The sequence below is a fragment of the Lolium rigidum genome, chromosome 5 (genome assembly GCF_022539505.1).
Source record: "Lolium rigidum isolate FL_2022 chromosome 5, APGP_CSIRO_Lrig_0.1, whole genome shotgun sequence".
Taxonomy (NCBI): Eukaryota; Viridiplantae; Streptophyta; class Magnoliopsida; order Poales; family Poaceae; genus Lolium; species Lolium rigidum.
The window spans coordinates 25,856,527-25,873,914 of record NC_061512.1 but is presented as its reverse complement, the minus strand read 5'-3'; the positions used below and the strand labels follow the sequence as shown (position 1 = coordinate 25,873,914).

General features: G+C 40.7%; 1 protein-coding gene across 1 annotated transcript; it reads right to left on the bottom strand.

Annotated features, from left to right (window-relative positions):
• Nucleotides 1-11,832: 11,832 nt before the first annotated feature.
• LOC124655766 lies at nucleotides 11,833-14,960 on the bottom strand. Its single transcript, XM_047194614.1, has 8 exons — nucleotides 14,936-14,960; nucleotides 14,763-14,840; nucleotides 14,555-14,656; nucleotides 14,205-14,461; nucleotides 13,907-14,116; nucleotides 13,724-13,816; nucleotides 13,540-13,641; nucleotides 11,833-11,928 (listed from the first exon to the last, which is right to left on the bottom strand). The coding sequence occupies exons 1-8, from the start codon at nucleotides 14,958-14,960 to the stop codon at nucleotides 11,833-11,835; spliced, it is 963 nt and encodes a 320-aa protein (XP_047050570.1).
• Between the last annotated feature and the right edge of the window lie 2,428 nt (nucleotides 14,961-17,388).

The following is a 17,388-nucleotide window of genomic DNA, read 5'->3' as shown; positions in this document are numbered from 1 at the left end:
TCCAAAATCCTTGAGCCAACCACTATGCCATTTGTGTCCACCATACCTACCTACTACATGGTATTTCTCCGCCATTCCAAAGTAAATTGCTTGAGTGCTACCTTTAAATTTCCATCATTCGCCTTTGCAATATATAGCTCATGGGACAAAATAGCCTTAAAAACTATTGTGGTATTGAATATGTACTTATGCACTTTATCTCTTATTAAGTTGCTTGTTGTGCGATAACCATGCTCCTGGGGACGCCATCAACACTTTGTTGAATATCATGTGAGTTGCTATGCATGTTCTTCTTGTCTGAAGTAAGGGCGGTTTTCACAATCAAATGGTTTGAGTATGCATACTGTTAGAGAAGAACATTGGGCCGCTAACTAAAGCCATGAATCATGGTGGAAGTTTCAGTTTGGACATAAAACCTCAATCTCTTATGAGAATATTAATTGTTGAATGCTTAAGAATTAAAAGAGGAGTCCATTATCTGTTGTCTATGTTGTCCCGGTATGGGTGTCTAAGTTGAAGAATGATCAAAAGCGAGAAATCCAATGCGAACTTTCTCCTTAGACCCTTGTACAGGCGGCATAGAGGTACCCCTTTGTGACACTTGGTTGAAACATATGTTATGCAATGATAATCCGTGTTAATCCGAGCTAATTAGGACAAGGTGCGGGCACTATTAGTATACTATGCATGAGGCTTGCAACTTGTAAGATATAATTTACATGATACATATGCTTTATTACTACCGTTGACAAAATTGTTTCATGTTTTCAAAATAAAAGCTCTAGCACAAATATAGCAATCGATGCTTTCCTCTTTGAAGGACCTTTCTTTTACTTTTATGTTGAGTCAGTTCACCTATCTCTTTCCACCTCAAGAAGCAAACACTTGTGTGAACTGTGCATTGATTCCTACATACTTGCATATTGCATTTGTTATATTACTCTATGTTGACAATTATCCATGAGATATACATGTTATCAGTTGAAAGCAACCGCTGAAACTTAATCTTCCTTTGTGTTGCTTCAATACCTTTACTTTGATTTATTGCTTTATGAGTTAACTCTTATGCAAGACTTATTGATGCTTGTCTTGAAGTACTATTCATGAAAAGTCTTTGCTTTATGATTCAGTTGTTTACTCATGTCATTACCATTGTTTTGATCGCTGCATTCATTACATATGCTTACAATAGTATGATCAAGGTTATGATGGCATGTCACTCCGAAATTATCTTTGTTATCGTTTACCTGCTCGGGACGAGCAGGAACTAAGCTTGGGGATGCTGATACGTCTCCGACGTATCGATAATTTCCTATGTTCCATGCCACATTATTGATGATACTACATGTTTTATGCATACTTTATGTCATATTTATGCATTTTCTGGCACTAACCTATTAACGAGATGCCGAAGAGCCGCTTCTTGTTTTCTCGCTGTTTTTGGTTTCAGAAATCCTACAAAGGAAATATTCTCGGAATTGGACGAAATCAACGCCCAGGGGCCTATTTTTACACGAAGCTTCCAGAAGACCGGAGGGGAGACGAAGTGGGGCCATGGGGCGCCGCCACACTAGGGCGGCGCGGCCTAGAGGGGGCCCGCGCGGCCCTAGCATGTGGGGCCCCCGTGACGCCCTTTGACCTGCCCTTCCGCCTACTTAAAGCCTCCGTCGCGAAACCCCCGATGCACGAGAGCCACGATACGGAAAACCTTATCGAGACGCCGCCGCCGCCAATCCCATCTCGGGGGATTCAGGAGATCGCCTCCGCACCCTGCCGGAGAGGGGATCATCTCCCGGAGGACTCTTCATCGCCATGATCGCCTCCCGGAGTGATGAGTGAGTAGTTCACCCCTGGACTATGGGTCCATAGCAGTAGCTAGATGGTCGTCTTCTCCTTATGTGCTTCATTGTTGGATCTTGTGAGCTGCCTAACATGATCAAGATCATCTATCCGTAATGCTATATGTTGTGTTTGTCGGGATCCGATGGATAGAGAATACTATGTTATGTTAATTATCAATCTATTACCTATGTGTTGTTTATGATCTTGCATGCTCTCCGTTATTAGTAGAGGCTCGGCCAAGATTTTACTCTTAACTCCAAGAGGGAGTATTTATGCTCGATAGTGGGTTCATGCCTCCATTAAATGCGGGACAGGTGACGAAAGTTCTAAGGTTGTGGATGTGTTGTTGCCACTAGGGATAAAACATTGATGCTATGTCCGAGGATGTAGTTATTGATTACATTACGCACCATACTTAATGCAATTGTCTGTTGTTTGCAACTTAATACTGGAAGGGGGTCGGATGATAACCTGAAGGTGGACTTTTTAGGCATAGATGCATGCTGAATAGCGGTCTATGTACTTTGTCGAATGCCCAATTAAATCTCACTATACTTATCATATCATGTATGTGCATTGTCATGCCCTCTCTATTTGTCAATTGCCCGACTGTAATTTGTTCACCCAACATGCTATTTATCTTATGGGAGAGACACCTCTAGTGAACTCGTGGACCCCGGTCCTATTCTTTTACATTAAATATAATTTACTCGCAATACTTGTTCTACCGTTTTCTCGCAAACAATCATCATCCACACTATACATCTAATCCTTTGTTACAGCAAGCCAGTGAGATTGACAACCTCACTGTTTCGTTGGGGCAAAGTACTTTGGTTGTGTTGTGGAGGTTCCACGTTGGCGCCGGAATCCCTGGTGTTGCGGCGCACTACATCTCGCCGCCATCAACCTTCAACGTGCTTCTTGACTCCTACTGGTTCGATAAACCTTGGTTTCTTACTGAGGGAAACTTGCTGCTGTACGCATCACACCTTCCACTTGGGGTTCCCAACGAGCGTGTGCTTTACGCGTCATCATTGAGCTAGGGCGATACTTAGGAGTATTGCTGGGCCCACTCTGACTCATCATGCGGCGCTTGCGGTTCTCGTTGGCTTGGTGCAGCTTGCCCTCCATCTGGATGGCGGAGTCTACCAGGGTTTCTAAATCAGCAAAGGGGATGTTGACTAGCACTGTTTGCATTTCGTCGTGCAGTCCATTCAGGAACCTTTCCTTCCACTTCTCAGTGGTGTCGGCCTCGTTCGGGGCGTACCTTGACAGTGTAAGCAACCTGTCGCGGTATTCTACCACAGACATTTGATGGCGTGTAAGACACACGTCCGTTGGGAACCCCAAGAGGAAGGTGTGATGCGTACAGCAGCAAGTTTTCCCTCAGTAAGAAACCAAGGTTATCGAACCAGTAGGAGTCAAGGAACACGTGAAGGTTGTTGGTGGCGGAGTGTAGTGCGGCGCAACACCAGGGATTCCGGCGCCAACATGGAACCTGCACAACACAATCAAAGTACTTTGCCCCAACATAACAGTGAGGTTGTCAATCTCACCGGCTTGCTGTAAACAAAGGATTAGATGTATAGTGTGGAAGATGATGTTTGTTTGCGAAGAACAGTAAAGAACAGAATTTGTAGTAGATTGTATTTCAGATGTAAAGAATGGACCGGGGTCCACAGTTCACTAGTGGTGTCTCTCCCATAAGATAAATCATGTTGGGTGAACAAATTACGGTTGGGCAATTGACAAATAGAGAAGGCATAACAATGCACATACATATATCACGATGACTACTATGAGATTTAATCAGGGCATTACGACAAAGTACATAGACCGCTATCCAAGCATGCATCTATGCCTAAAAAGTCCACCTTCAGAGTTATCATCCAAACCCCTTCCAAGCATTAAGTTGCAAACAACGGACAATTGCATTAAGTATGGTGCGTAATGTAATCAACACAAATATCCTTAGACAAAGCATTGATGTTTTATCCCTAGTGGCAACAAGACATCCACAATCTTAGAACTTTCTCGTCACCGTCCTGCATTCAATGGAGGCATGAACCCACTATCGAGCATAAATACTCCCTCTTCGAGTTACAAGTATCAACTTGGCCAGAGCCTCTACTAGCAACGGAGAGCATATATGCAAGAACATAAACAACACATATATGATAGATTGATAATCAACTTGACATAGTATTCCATATTCATCGGATCCCAACAAACACAACATGTAGCATTACAAATAGATGATCTTGATCATGATAGGCAGCTCACAAGATCTAACATGATAGCACAATGAGGAGAAGACAACCATCTAGCTACTGCTATGGACCCATAGTCCAGGGGTGAACTACTCACACATCAATCCGGAGGCGATCATGGTGATGAAGAGTCCTCCGGGAGATGATTACCCTCTCCGGCAGGGTGCCGGAGGCGATCTCCTGAATCCCCCGAGATGGGATTGGCGGCGGCGGCGTCTCTGGAAGGTTTTCCGTATCGTGGCTCTCGGTACTTGGGTTTTCGCGACGAAGGCTTTAAGTAGGCGGAAGGGTAGGGTTGGTGGAGGCACGAGGGCCCCACACCATAGGGCGGCGCGGCCCCACCCTTGGCCGCGCGGCCCTGTGGTGTCGGCGCCTCATCGCCCCATTTCGTAATCCTTTCGGTCTTCTGGAAGCTTCGTGGAAAAATAAAACCCTGGGCGTTGATTTCGTCCAATTCCAAGAATACTTCCTTTGTAGGATTTCTGAAACCAAAAACAGCAGAAAACAGCAGCTGGCTCTTCGGCATCTCGTCAATAGGTTAGTGCCGGAAAATGCATAATAATGACATAAAGTGTGTATAAAACATATGAGTATCATCATAAAAGTAGCATGGAACATAAGAAATTATAGATACGTTTGAGACGTATCAAGCATCCCCAAGCTTAGTTCCTACTCGCCCTCGAGTAGGTAAACGATAACAAGGATAATGTCTGAAGTGACATGCTATCATAATCTTGATCAATACTATTGTAAAGCATATGCGATGAATGCAGCGATTCGAAGCAATGGTAAAGACAATGAGTAAACAACTGAATCATATAGCAAGGACTTTTAATGAATATTACTTTGAAGACAAGCATCAACAAGACTTGCATAAGAGTTAACTCATAAAGCAATAAATTCTTAGTAGAAAGCTTTGAAGCAACACAAAGGAAGATATAAGTTTCACCGGTTGCTTTCAACTTCAACATGTTTATCTCATGGATAATTGTCAACACAAAGTAATATAACAAGTGCAATAGGTAAACATGTAAGAATCAATGCACACAGTTCATACAAGTGTTTGCTTCTAAGATAGAAAGAAGTCGGTAAACTGACTCAACATAAAGTAGAAGAATGGCCCTTCGCAGAGGGAAGCATGGATTACTATTTTTGTGCTAGAGCTTTTCATTTTGAAAACATAGAAACAATTTTTTCAACGGTAGTAATAAATCATATGTGTTATGTATAAGACATCTTATAAGTTGCAAGCCTCATGCATAGATTAGCAATAGTGCTCGCACCTTGTCCTAATTAGCTTGGATTAACATGGATTATCATTGCATAACATATGTTTCAACCAAGTGTCACAAAGGGGTACCTCTATGCCGCCTGTACAAAGGTCTAAGGAGAAAGTTCGCATTGGATTTCTCGCTTTTTGATTATTCTCAACTTAGACATCCATACCGGGACAACATAGACAACAGATAATGGACTCCTCTTTAATGCAAAAGCATTCAACAATAGATAATATTCTCATAAGAGATTGAGGATTGATTGTCCAAACTGAAACTTCCACCATGATTCATGGCTTTAGTTAGCGGCCCAATGTTCTTCTCTAACAATATGCATACTCAAACCATTTGATCATGAAAATCGCCCTTACTTCAGACAAGATGAACATGCATAGCAACTCACATGATATTCAACAAAGGTGTAAAAGTTGATGGCGTCCCCAGAAACATGGTTACCGCTCAACAAGCAACTTATAAGAAATAAGATACATAGCTACATATTCTTCACCACAATAGTTTTTAAGGCTATTTTTCCCATGAGCTATATATTGTAAAGGCAAAGAATAGAATTTTAAAGGTAGCACTCAAGTAATGTACTTTGGAATGGCAGAGAAATACCATGTAGTAGGTAGGTATGGTGGACACAAATGGCATAATTTTTGGCTCAAGGATTTGGATGCACGAGAAGAATTCCCTCTCAATACAAGGCTAGGCTAGCAAGGTTGTTTGAAGCAAACTCAAGTATAAAACGGTACAGCAAAGCTTACATAAGAACATATTGCAAGCATTATAAGACTTTACACTGTCTCCTTGTTGCTCAAACACATTAACCAGAAAATATCTAGACTCTAGAGAGATCAATCATACAAACCAAATTTTAACAAGCTCTATGTAGTTCTTCATTAATAGGTACAAAGTACATGATGCAAGAGCTTAAACATGATCTGTATGAGCACAACAATTGCCAAGTATCAAATTATTCAAGACATTATACCAATTACCACATGAAGCATTTTCTGTTTCCAACCATATAACAATGAACGAAGTAGTTTCAACCTTCGCCATGAACATTAAAGATAGAACTAAGAACACATGTGTTCATATGAAATAGTGGAGCGTGTCTCTCTCCCATACAAGGAATGCTAGGATCCGATTTTATTCAAATAAAAACAAAAACAAAAGCAAACAGACGCTCCAAGTAAAGCACATAAGATGTGATGGAATAAAAATATAGTTTCACTAGAGGTGACCTGATAAGTTGTCGATAAAGAAGGGATGCCTTGGGCATCCCCAAGCTTAGATGCTTGAGTCTTCTTAAAATATGCAGGGATGAACCACGGGGGCATCCCCAAGCTTAGACTTTTCACTCTTCTTGATCATATAGTATCATCCTCCTCTCTTGACCCTTGAAAACTTCCTCCACACCAAACTCAAAACAAACTCATTAGAGGGTTAGTGCATAATTGAAAATTCATATATTCAGAGGTGACATGATCATTCTTAACACTTCTGGATATTGCACAAAGATACTGAAAGTTAATGGAACAAAGAAATCCATCAAACATAGCAAAACAGGCAATGCGAAATAAAAGGTAGAATCTGTCAAAACAGAACAGTCCGTAAAGACGAATTTTTCTGGGGCACTTAACTTGCTCAGATGAAAATGCTCAAATTGAATGAAAGTTGCATATATATCTGAGGATCACGCACGTAAATTGGCAGATTTTTCTGAGTTACCTACAGAAGGGGCTGCTAAATTTCGTGACAGCAAGAAATCTGTTTCTGCGCAGTAATCCAAATCTAGTATTGACTTTACTATCAAAGACTTTACTTGGCACAACAATGCAATAAAATAAAGATAAGGAGAGGTTGATACAGTAGTAACAACTTCCAAGACTCAAATATAAAACAAAAGTGCAGAAGTAAAATAATGGGTTGTCTCGCATAAGCGCTTTTCTTTAACGCCTTTCAGCTAGGCGCAGAAAGTGTGAATCAAGTATTATCAAGAGATGAAGCATCAACATCATAATTTGTTCTAATAATAGAATCATAAGGTAACTTCATTCTCTTTCTAGGGAAGTGTTCCATACCTTTCTTGAGAGGAAACTGATACTTAATATTACCTTCCTTCATATCAATAGTAGCACCAACAGTTCGAAGAAAAGGTCTTCCCAATATAATGAGACAAGATGCATTGCATTCAATATCGAAGACAACAAAATCAACGGGGACAAGGTTATTGTTAACCATAATGCGAACATTATCAATCATCCCCAAAGGTTTCTTTATAGCATTATCAGCAAGATTAACATCCAGATAACAATTTTTCAATGGTGGCAAGTCAAGCATATCATAGATTTTCTTAGGCATAACATAAATACTTGCACCAAGATCACATAAAGCATTACAATCAAAATCATTGACCCTCATCTTAATAATGGGCTCCCAACCATCTTCTAACTTCCTAGAAATAGAAGTCTCAAGTTTTAGTTTATCTTCTCTAGCTTTTATGAGAGCATTTGTAATATGTTTTGTAAAGGCCAAATTTATAGCACTAGCATTGGGACTTTTAGCAAGTTTTTGTAAGAACTTTATAACTCCAGAGATATGACAATCATCAAAATCTAAACCATTATGATCTACAGCAATGGGATCATTGTCCCCAATATTTTGAAAAATTTCAGCAGTTTTATCAGTTTCAGGCAGTTTTGCACGCTTTGCACTAGGAGTAGAAACATTGCCAACACCAATTATTTTACCATTGATAGTAGGAGGTGTAGCGACATGTGAAACATCATCATTACTAGTGGTGGTAATAGTCCAAACTTTAGCTACATTATTCTCTTTAGCAAGTTTTTCGTTTTCTTCTCTTTCCCACCTAGCATGCAATTCAGCCATCAATCTAATATTTTCATTAATTCGAACTTGGATGGCATTTGCTGTAGTAACCATTTTATTATCTTTGTCTTCATTAGGCATAACTTTCAATTTTAAAAGATCAACATCAAAGGCAAGACTATCAACCTTAGAAGCAAGAATATCAATTTTGCCAAGCTTTTCTTCAACAGATTTGTTAAAAGCAGTTTGTGTACTAATAAACTCTTTAAGCATGGCTTCAAGACCAGGGGGTACACTCCTATTATTGTTGTAAGAATTACCATATCTATTACCATTATTAGAAGGATATGGCCTATAGTTGTTACCAGAATTATTCCTATAAGCATTGTTGTTGAAGTTATTATTTTTAATGAAGTTCACATCAACATGTTCTTCTTGGGCAACCAATGAAGTTAAAGGAACATTATTAGGATCAACATTAGATCTACCATTCACAAGCATAGACATAATCACATCAATCTTATCACTCAAGGAGGAGGTTTCTTCAACAGAATTTACCTTCTTACCTTGTGGAGCCCTTTCAGTGTGCCATTCGGAGTAATTGATCATCATATTATCAAGAAGCTTTGTTGCCGCGCCTAAGGTGATGGACATAAAAGTACCTCCAGCAGCTGAATCCAATAGGTTCCGCGATGAAAAATTCAGTCCTGCACAAAAGGTTTGGATGATCATCCAAGTAGTTAGTCCATGGGTAGGGCAATTTTTCACCAAAGATTTCATTCTCTCCCATGCTTGAGCAACATGTTCACTATCCAATTGCTTAAAATTCATTATGCTACTTCTCAAAGATATAATTTTAGCGGGAGGATAATATCTACCAATGAAAGCATCCTTACATTTAGTCCATGAATCAATACTCACTACAAGGAATCGGGTCTATTGCAACAAAAAAAATTGTCGCAATAGATGCCGTTTTGTGGCAATATGCACCTATTGCCACGAAATGACGTTCGTTGGCAAGCGTTGCAATTACATGTATGGTAATAGGCTATTGCAACGAAAACGCGATTGTGGCAACAAAGCGATCTATTGCAACAACCATGCGGGAAGTTGCCACATGTTTTCCCGTGGCAGCACTCACTTGTCTCCACAATTTGGTTTGTGGAGATAGCTTGTCGCAACATGCAGCCGTGTCGTGGCGTTTGCCGCTTTGTGGCGATAGACATTTGTGGCAATAACCTATGCCAACGCCCTAAGTTTCGTGGTGCACTCTCTTTCGTGGCGATAGCGAGCCGTGGCGATAACCTATGGCAACATCTACTCGGTTTGTAGCATTAGCCATTTGCCACAAATCGGTACGCTCGTGGTATTAACTTATGGCGACAATTATTCCACTCGTCGCGATAAATAGGTATGGCAACGGTAAAAAAAATTGTGGCGGGAAGGTGTTGCGACAATTGTAACATTTCGTGGCGATACTCTATTTCAACAAAATCCAATTTCGTGGCGCCAAATACTTATCGCAACGGGGAAAAAGCTTGTAGCAAGAAGCTACTGCGACAATGTGAACTTTTCGTGGAGATACTTTGTTTCAACAAAATTCATAATTGTGGTGTTACATAATTTTTGCAGCATCCAAAATGTTTGTCGCAAGAAGTTATCGCCACAATTTGAAGGTTTTGTGGCGATACTCTATCTCAACAAATTTTTATTCCATGGCACCAAATAGTTATCACATCATTCATAAAAAATGTGGTAACAATTTATTGCAACAATAAAAAGTTCTTCGTTGCTACATCCTAACGCAACAAAGCATGTAGTCATGGCGACTAGGATTTGACGCAACACTATATTTTTCGTGGTGCTAACCTAAGGCAACAAAAAGTGAGTTGTGGCAATAGCTTATCGCAACCATAAAAAAAATACAACCATTGAATTACAAAATTCAAATCCACGCGTATAATATGTAATAATATGTAGGTTCATACAAATCATAATTCTCATATCAAATATCCATCAAATGCAACTAATGTAAAATGTAGCAATCCAGCAGAGTTGAGTCCATTGCTACCATGCAAATCTGTCCAGCTAAGTCTTTGAGTCCTGCATTCAAAAAATGAAGAAAAAAATTACTACAAGCCTATATTATGTAAAGCAAGTAAGTTGTGTCAACAAGCTAATACCTAATGAAATTATGTAAGGCAATATCTATGATGAACTACAATGTGAAAATAGTACAAAGATTCTATTTAAGTGAATGTTTTATAGATGGTGTGACCTATACAAGTGCAAACGATCTACAGTAGTAGAATTAAAACAACCACAAAATAACATGATGTGATCTACAAAAGTGCAAACAAGATGCTCTGATTCTGCTACTTGCAATCAAGTATATGCTTTCAGTATATAATTTCAAGAAAATACTAAAATATTATATGTATTAGAGTCTTGATGGTCTCCAGTTAGTACTAGTATTAACATCTTTGGCAAAAATGCAATCTGTATAACTTATGAGATAAATAAGACTAGTGCAATCAGGCTATGCCAAGAAAGGTGCATCATGGAGGCATTATCTCAATAAGAAATGCGGCAAAGCACTTGAACATGCATCAGGTTAATTTTTCATGCCATACAGTGGCGGAGGACCCATTCTAGCAAGGTATGGCTCGTGCCATAGCTAGCTTTGGCTGTGCATACTACTACAAATGTTATCTTGTAAGATATTAACTCCGCCATAGCAAAAAAATTGTTCATCCTCCGCCACTGATGCCATATATACATCTCACAAATGCATATGAACATAACAAGGACAAAATTAAATGTAGAGGAAGAGGTTGTAGGGAAGTATTGTTATGCTACTACAAAGTTATATTTTTGAGCATACTAGAAACGGTTATAGAACTGAGCAAGCATTCAGACGAGTAAAGCATGAAGCACGTATAAGTGATCTTATTCATAGAAGTGAGCAAGGTACTGTTGTGACTTACCATTGCTTTGTACATTCGAGAATTCAATGTTGCAGCTTGTAGGAGTGAATTTGTAGAAATCAAATTTGACTTTGCTCCTAGATTTCTGTTAGGACTAGAGCTCTTTAAAAGAGTGGTTTGCAAATTTGAATTAATATTATCTTTTTCATTCCTCTTCTTAAGCACCTGCGAGTAAAAGTGCAGCAAGACAAGTTAGCAAAATAAACCTTACAAGACAGGAAGCATATGACCGTAATTACCTGTTGGTTTCCCATCTGTTGGCTAAATTTAGCCATCTGTTGTTGGAACTTTGCCATCATATTTTTTTCAAATTCGAGCCTTGATCTTCGCTCCTCTTCCACCATTTTTTCTCTTGCTTCACGCTCTTCTTGCAACCTCACCTCAAGTTGCTCTCTCTCAGAACGCTCGAAGTCAATACTCTGCTGCATGTTTGCACGCTCAACTTCTAATTGTTCTTCTAATTCGCTAACATGCTGGCTGAGCTCAGAGTTTCGCTGCAGGGTTTCAGCTGCAACACGAGCTTGGTCCTCAACCTGCATCCGAAACCTTTTAGAACCAGTTTTGGGCTTGGCCATGTAGCCGTAGCCACGAGGCTGCGATGACTTGCATTGAACTGTGTCTTTATATGCAGTCCGAAAAACATTGTTTCTCTCGCTCGCTTGATAGTGGACCTTTTGTTTCAGTTTCTTTGTTCTGCACCGCTTCACGTGCTTTGTCCTAAGAACGAAATGAACAATTATAGTTACGACATCAATATTGATCTATAAAAGCTGAAACAAGAATAACACAATGATGTTTTTCTTTCTTGTGTTCCTGCTCAAAGTCAAGACTCAAGAGGAAATTCGTGGTCCTCGCTGGTGAATCAGTAAGAGGTGGATTTTTTTTGGTCTATGCTGATTTCTGTTTTGGAAGATCAACCACGATTTGTAAGAATGGTAGCTTCTATGCACACCCTGAGCAGCACCAACACATTGAGCATGTCAAGTATGTCTAGTCAGATGTTTCGAACTCTCACAGGTTAAGTGCAGAAGTTACAAGTGTTTTGGGTTCTTGCTCTCCTCACAAGTTGTGTGCAATGGAGATTGTGAAATAGTGGTAGTGAACCCTGCCAACTTTTTTGCTAAAGAACTGTAGGTACATAGCCAGAGCTAAGTACTACTACATACATGTGACAATTTTTTGGTCCTATCCTGCACTTATGAGGCTTTTCTCTATTCTTACTGATAACTCCAGCTAAATGGTGACAACCGGAAATCTGAGGAGACATTTGTTCTTAGCTACCGGAGATTTAACAATGGGTAAGAAACTCTAGAACTTACAGTTCTGTTTGAAGGGAGGTGTTTCACTGAGAGTATTCTTTGAATCCATTAACACAAAAAGCAGCAACTTCAAACAACAGAACAGAACATCTAATGTTGTAATAAAAGAACACTTGTTTTCTAAATCCTAAATAAAAATGGAGAAAAGAAAATTCAGATGGTGTTGGGAGTTGTAAGGAGATTGTTATAATTGGACTATCTGTTTGATATTGGAAGATTGTTCTTATAATAGAGAAATAACGGGCCTGGCGGCTCTATCACATGGGACGTGAACTCTGAAAGAACATCCATTACAGCTGAAAATACCATTGATGTGCAGTGTATTATTTATAACTCCTGAGCTATATGGTCCAGCTTTATTTCTTTGTTGTATACCTTATACTGATTTTTTTTGTCATAACCGTACAACGGTGACTTATGTTGGGTTTTTTACTTCTTAATGGCAGCTTCCCTATGAAACTTCAGTAGCTGCTTCCATTACTCGTATGCATCAGATTTGAAAGATGACGGAACCCCATTATTTATGTGTAATGGCAACTTTCCTGTCATCTAAAGCATGCGTACAAATGTGGTGCTATAACCTGAAGCCGCATTTAACCATGTTGCTCGGTTTTTGGGATTTTTTTTCTCGCATTGCAACACACGACTTAAGGTGTTTCCAGTAGCAAGTTTTGAAGCGCAATTGCAATATGATGTGAGTGTGATTAAGATAGACGAAATAGTTTGACATGAACATGTATAAGATGTGTTTCCGCTAATCATTCGAATTCAATAATAATATTTAATTTTTCTTTTCTAAAACACATGGGCTGTAACGTGGTCTACCGTAGCAACGATTGTGATATCTTTATCTATTAATAAAGAATTTTTTCTCCCTTTTTTATCCGTTACAATGTATCATATTTATCTTTATGATTGGAGTTTCAGCTAAGGTAATCCTGATCCATCTCACATGTATGTCTTTTAAAAGCTGAAACAAGAATAACACATGATGTATCAGTACACTCACATAAACTTCCTGGGACTCTGGGTTAGACCATGTTCCATTCTTCGTGTGTGTGAGTTCCCATAGAGCAACACAATCCGGCTCTTCTCCAGTTTCCAAGTTTCTCTGCAAGTAATATGACAATGAGAAACTTCAAACATGAAACCATAACTACCATCGAGGCATACATATTTAGTTAGGTTCATACCTTCTCAAAACTTAGTTGGGCGTACGATTTTGATCCAACTCTATGTTTTGTCTTCTGTTTCTTGCGATTATCGGAGTTCATTTGGCTGCGTGCCTATCCATTCATTGAAACCAAATATAAACAGCCAAACAACACACTTCATGTAAACACACAGTGCACACAAACAGTGAGATTAGAGATAACCTGGAATTTTTCATCATTGCCGAAGTAGTTGATCATCCATTCCCACTCTTCTGGTTCTAAATCTTCCGGAACATTAGCCAATCTAGCATCATCTGTTTTGAATGCCTTGTAAGTGGAGCTTAGAGTCGATCGCCAGCCTCTATATCGCTCTTGCGCAATTCTGAGAATTTTCTCTTCAGTTTCCGGTGTATCTTCTAGGTCCCATCTGTCCTGTAAAACATAGAACAAATGAATATAAATAAGAGGTGCATTGGCGATGATAAAATAAGATAACAGACGTGAAAAAGGTTATACGCACTATCACATCTGCGACAATGAGTCGATGCACACTTGGGTGAATGTCGGACCACCTCCTCACCCCAATGAGTGGTACCTTCCTTTTCATTATCACTACCACGTCATCCTTGAATGAGCGATAGTTCATTCCTATCGTACCACCCAACGTTTCAGAGAATGTAATATTTAGCTTCGCAGATCCGCTGGCAAAACGCTTCTGAGCTGCTTTAACACCTTTTACAATACCTCGCCCTTTCTTCTTCTTCTGTCCATCTGCTTCTACAACCCAAATCATAGAAAAAAAAGTATCGCATGACTTGGTTATTAGATTGTGTCAGATCGGAGGACCCAGATTTGAAGGAGAGAAAGTACCATCCTGTAGTTGCGCACGATAGCGGCGAGCATGGGATGGCCATTCATCCAGGGCACACATGTCATTAGCTGACACTGGAGTGTCAGATTGTCCTTGAGTACCTGTACAAGATTTAGCAATATTGAAGATTTAGCAATTTAACCCATACAAGGATTTTATGCATTATAGCAAATGCTAGGGACGACTTAAGTGAGATAAACAGTTTACCAGATCTAGGTTGTCCACCCTTGTTTTTGTATTCGGTTATACTTTCCGTCCTTGTTAAGACAACAGAGCCTTTCCTTACTGCACACAAAAATAATAAAAGGACATAGCATTAACAAACCATATTTGATGTGCACCATTCAGATAGGTGATCAAGAAGTAAATATGGTGTGTACCAGCAGCATCCACCGTTGAACTCATCCCGCGTCCACACATCGTCGAAGTTCATTGTGCGGCGGGAGCGGCCGAGGCGCAAGGCGATGACATCGTAGGCGCGCACCTCGTGCGCCGCCTCGAACATGCCAAGGCGGATGCGCTCCTCGCCGGAGCGGATCTCTGCGTCGAAGTGGCTGCTTGGCCGCGGTAGCTGGAGGAGGAGCGACGGCAGGGAGGCATCGTGTCGGCGGAGGCGGAGCGGGGAGACGTGGGAGGCAGAGGTGGAGCGACACGCGGGCGGCTGAAGTTTCCGCACGGTTGGCTTGCGCGCACGTGGCGTTTATAGCATGCGCGGCAGCCTAAGAGGCAAGTTTCCCGGCGGGATAGCGCAAAAATCGCGGACGCGGCAAAGTTTTTCTGTACCTGAAGAGATCACTAGCTGGTGCAGAAATGATGATGAAGGATCCAGCGTTGATGCTTCTGTTATCAAAAATATAAAACCTGTTGAGTTTGAAGATGTTCACTTCGATTCTGATGATGATATCGATGATGATGAGGCTTACATAAATGATGGCCATGTTGCTCCTTTGGGACAAGAAGAATTGGATGATGACCACGGGTTCTTTGTGTAGTTTCAAATATCTTGGTAAGATTTTCCACATGTTAAGCCATGAATACAGATTCCTGAAGTTTTTTTCATTTTAAGATTAGTATCTCTCATATCCACATGTTAAGCTATGGATGCATGCCCGTATCTCTCATTAAACTTTTTTTTGTCATGTGGCAGTTGCAAAGTGTACTGAATATGTGCTTCTAGTGTTGAGTTGTAGTGAATTTGCAAACTTTAATTTCATATTTAAATTTACAAGTTTACTTTGTCATACAGGTTGTTCTGTCCATGGTTTCAGTACTTATATATAAGTATCCATGGGTTTTAAATGATTTTGGTTGATATATTTACATATCCATGATTCCCAGATTTAAATGTTGAAATTTTTCCAGATATCTACTTGTTCTCGCTTGATTATTTCCATCCTTGATCTAGTTGAAGACTCTCTGTATGCCATTCTTAATACAGTAGCATTACCATACCCAATACTTTTGCCATTCTTAATTATTGCATACAGCCATGCTTACAAATTCCATTTCATACAACCATGCTTACAAAGTTCGTGCATACAACTTGTTAGTGCTCATGCTAAAGCCTGTTGTGAAGAAGCACCTAGAGCATGAAAAACTCGGATGATAGCAAAGCTTGAAGTTACAGCTTGTTCCATGAAACTGAAGATGAACATAAATACCCAACTTCGGGAAAATTATTTTGAAAATGTTACTGAATATCCAAAAGACTGATGTCAACATGAATAGCCTGAATCATATTATTATTCCACAACAACAACACTTGCATACACAGGCATATACATGACAGAACAAGCTGCTGCCACAAAGATTCTAGTGTTTATTCATATTACTTGATTTCTCCGCCCTCATTCTAGCATTGCAACTCTAGCCATCTGTAGCTCAGTAGTACATAAGCTAGTACAGAACACCTAGTACACAAGCTGATACATCAGTAGTACAAATTGTACATAATCTGCTACTTCTTCTTCTCTGTCTTCAACTTCAGTAGATCTTGATTTGGGACCTGATTCGAGCTATACATAGCAACGAATGGATCCAGGCATCATGGTGGCGGTGCTGGAAGCAGGATCCTGGCATCGAGATGACCCTGCAGTATATGAATTTGGGTTTCCAAGCTCAGGTTTGGGACCTCCGGTCTCCAGCCCATCGGCTCTTCCATGGCCCTCCTCATCTCCTCATTCCCTGGAGGAGCGTGACTTTGCTGTAAAGCTTCTCCTGCCTCGCCGCCTCCAACGCTGCCCGACGCGATGGCGTCACCTCCGCCGCCTCCCGAAGCGGATGAGCCTTTACTGCTCCCCGAAGCCTTCCACCAGCCCCTCCACGAGCATGTGCAATGGACCTCGCCGTCTCCTTAGCCGCCCGACGCGGTGGCGTCGCCTGCACCCGAAGCGGGTGCGCCTCCACCGCACGCCGACGCATTCTGCGAGCAGGTGCAGGGGACCTGCCCGGCTGCCCGCACTCTCCAGGGAATCCTCCCCTCCGTGCTCCGCCATCCTCGTCTTCCGCCGACTAGCACTTCGACGAGAACTCGTATGATGCGGGCGGGTCGCCAAGGCAGAGGAGGCTAATAGCCTAATACAGAGTTGGGGAATTTGATTCCTGGCAACGCAACACAGCCTAGGGATTAGACCTTGAAGAAATATAGGAGGTTTCCGTGAAGATTAAAAATTATGGAGGTTTTTCTACAAATTAACCTTCCACTGTGTCACCCACGTGTGCGCAGCAGAAGGGTCCAGGACCTAAACCAATCGGATTAGCAAGTTGTGGCACCACCGGGGTCCACTTTGCAAGATGTGGGACTAAAATGCAACTTAGGTGCAAGTTATGGTAC

Excerpts from the sequence above, each read along its gene's own strand:
- LOC124655766 (XM_047194614.1), bottom strand. The coding sequence starts at position 14,960 with ATGAGTTCAACGGTGGATGCTGCTG. Across the intron at positions 14,841-14,935 it reads TTCAACGGTGGATGCTGCTG|TAAGGAAAGGCTCTGTTGTC; the intron begins GTACACACCATA and ends TTTTGTGTGCAG. Across the intron at positions 11,929-13,539 it reads CAGAGTCCCAGGAAGTTTAT|GACAAAGCACGTGAAGCGGT; the intron begins GTGAGTGTACTG and ends TTTCGTTCTTAG.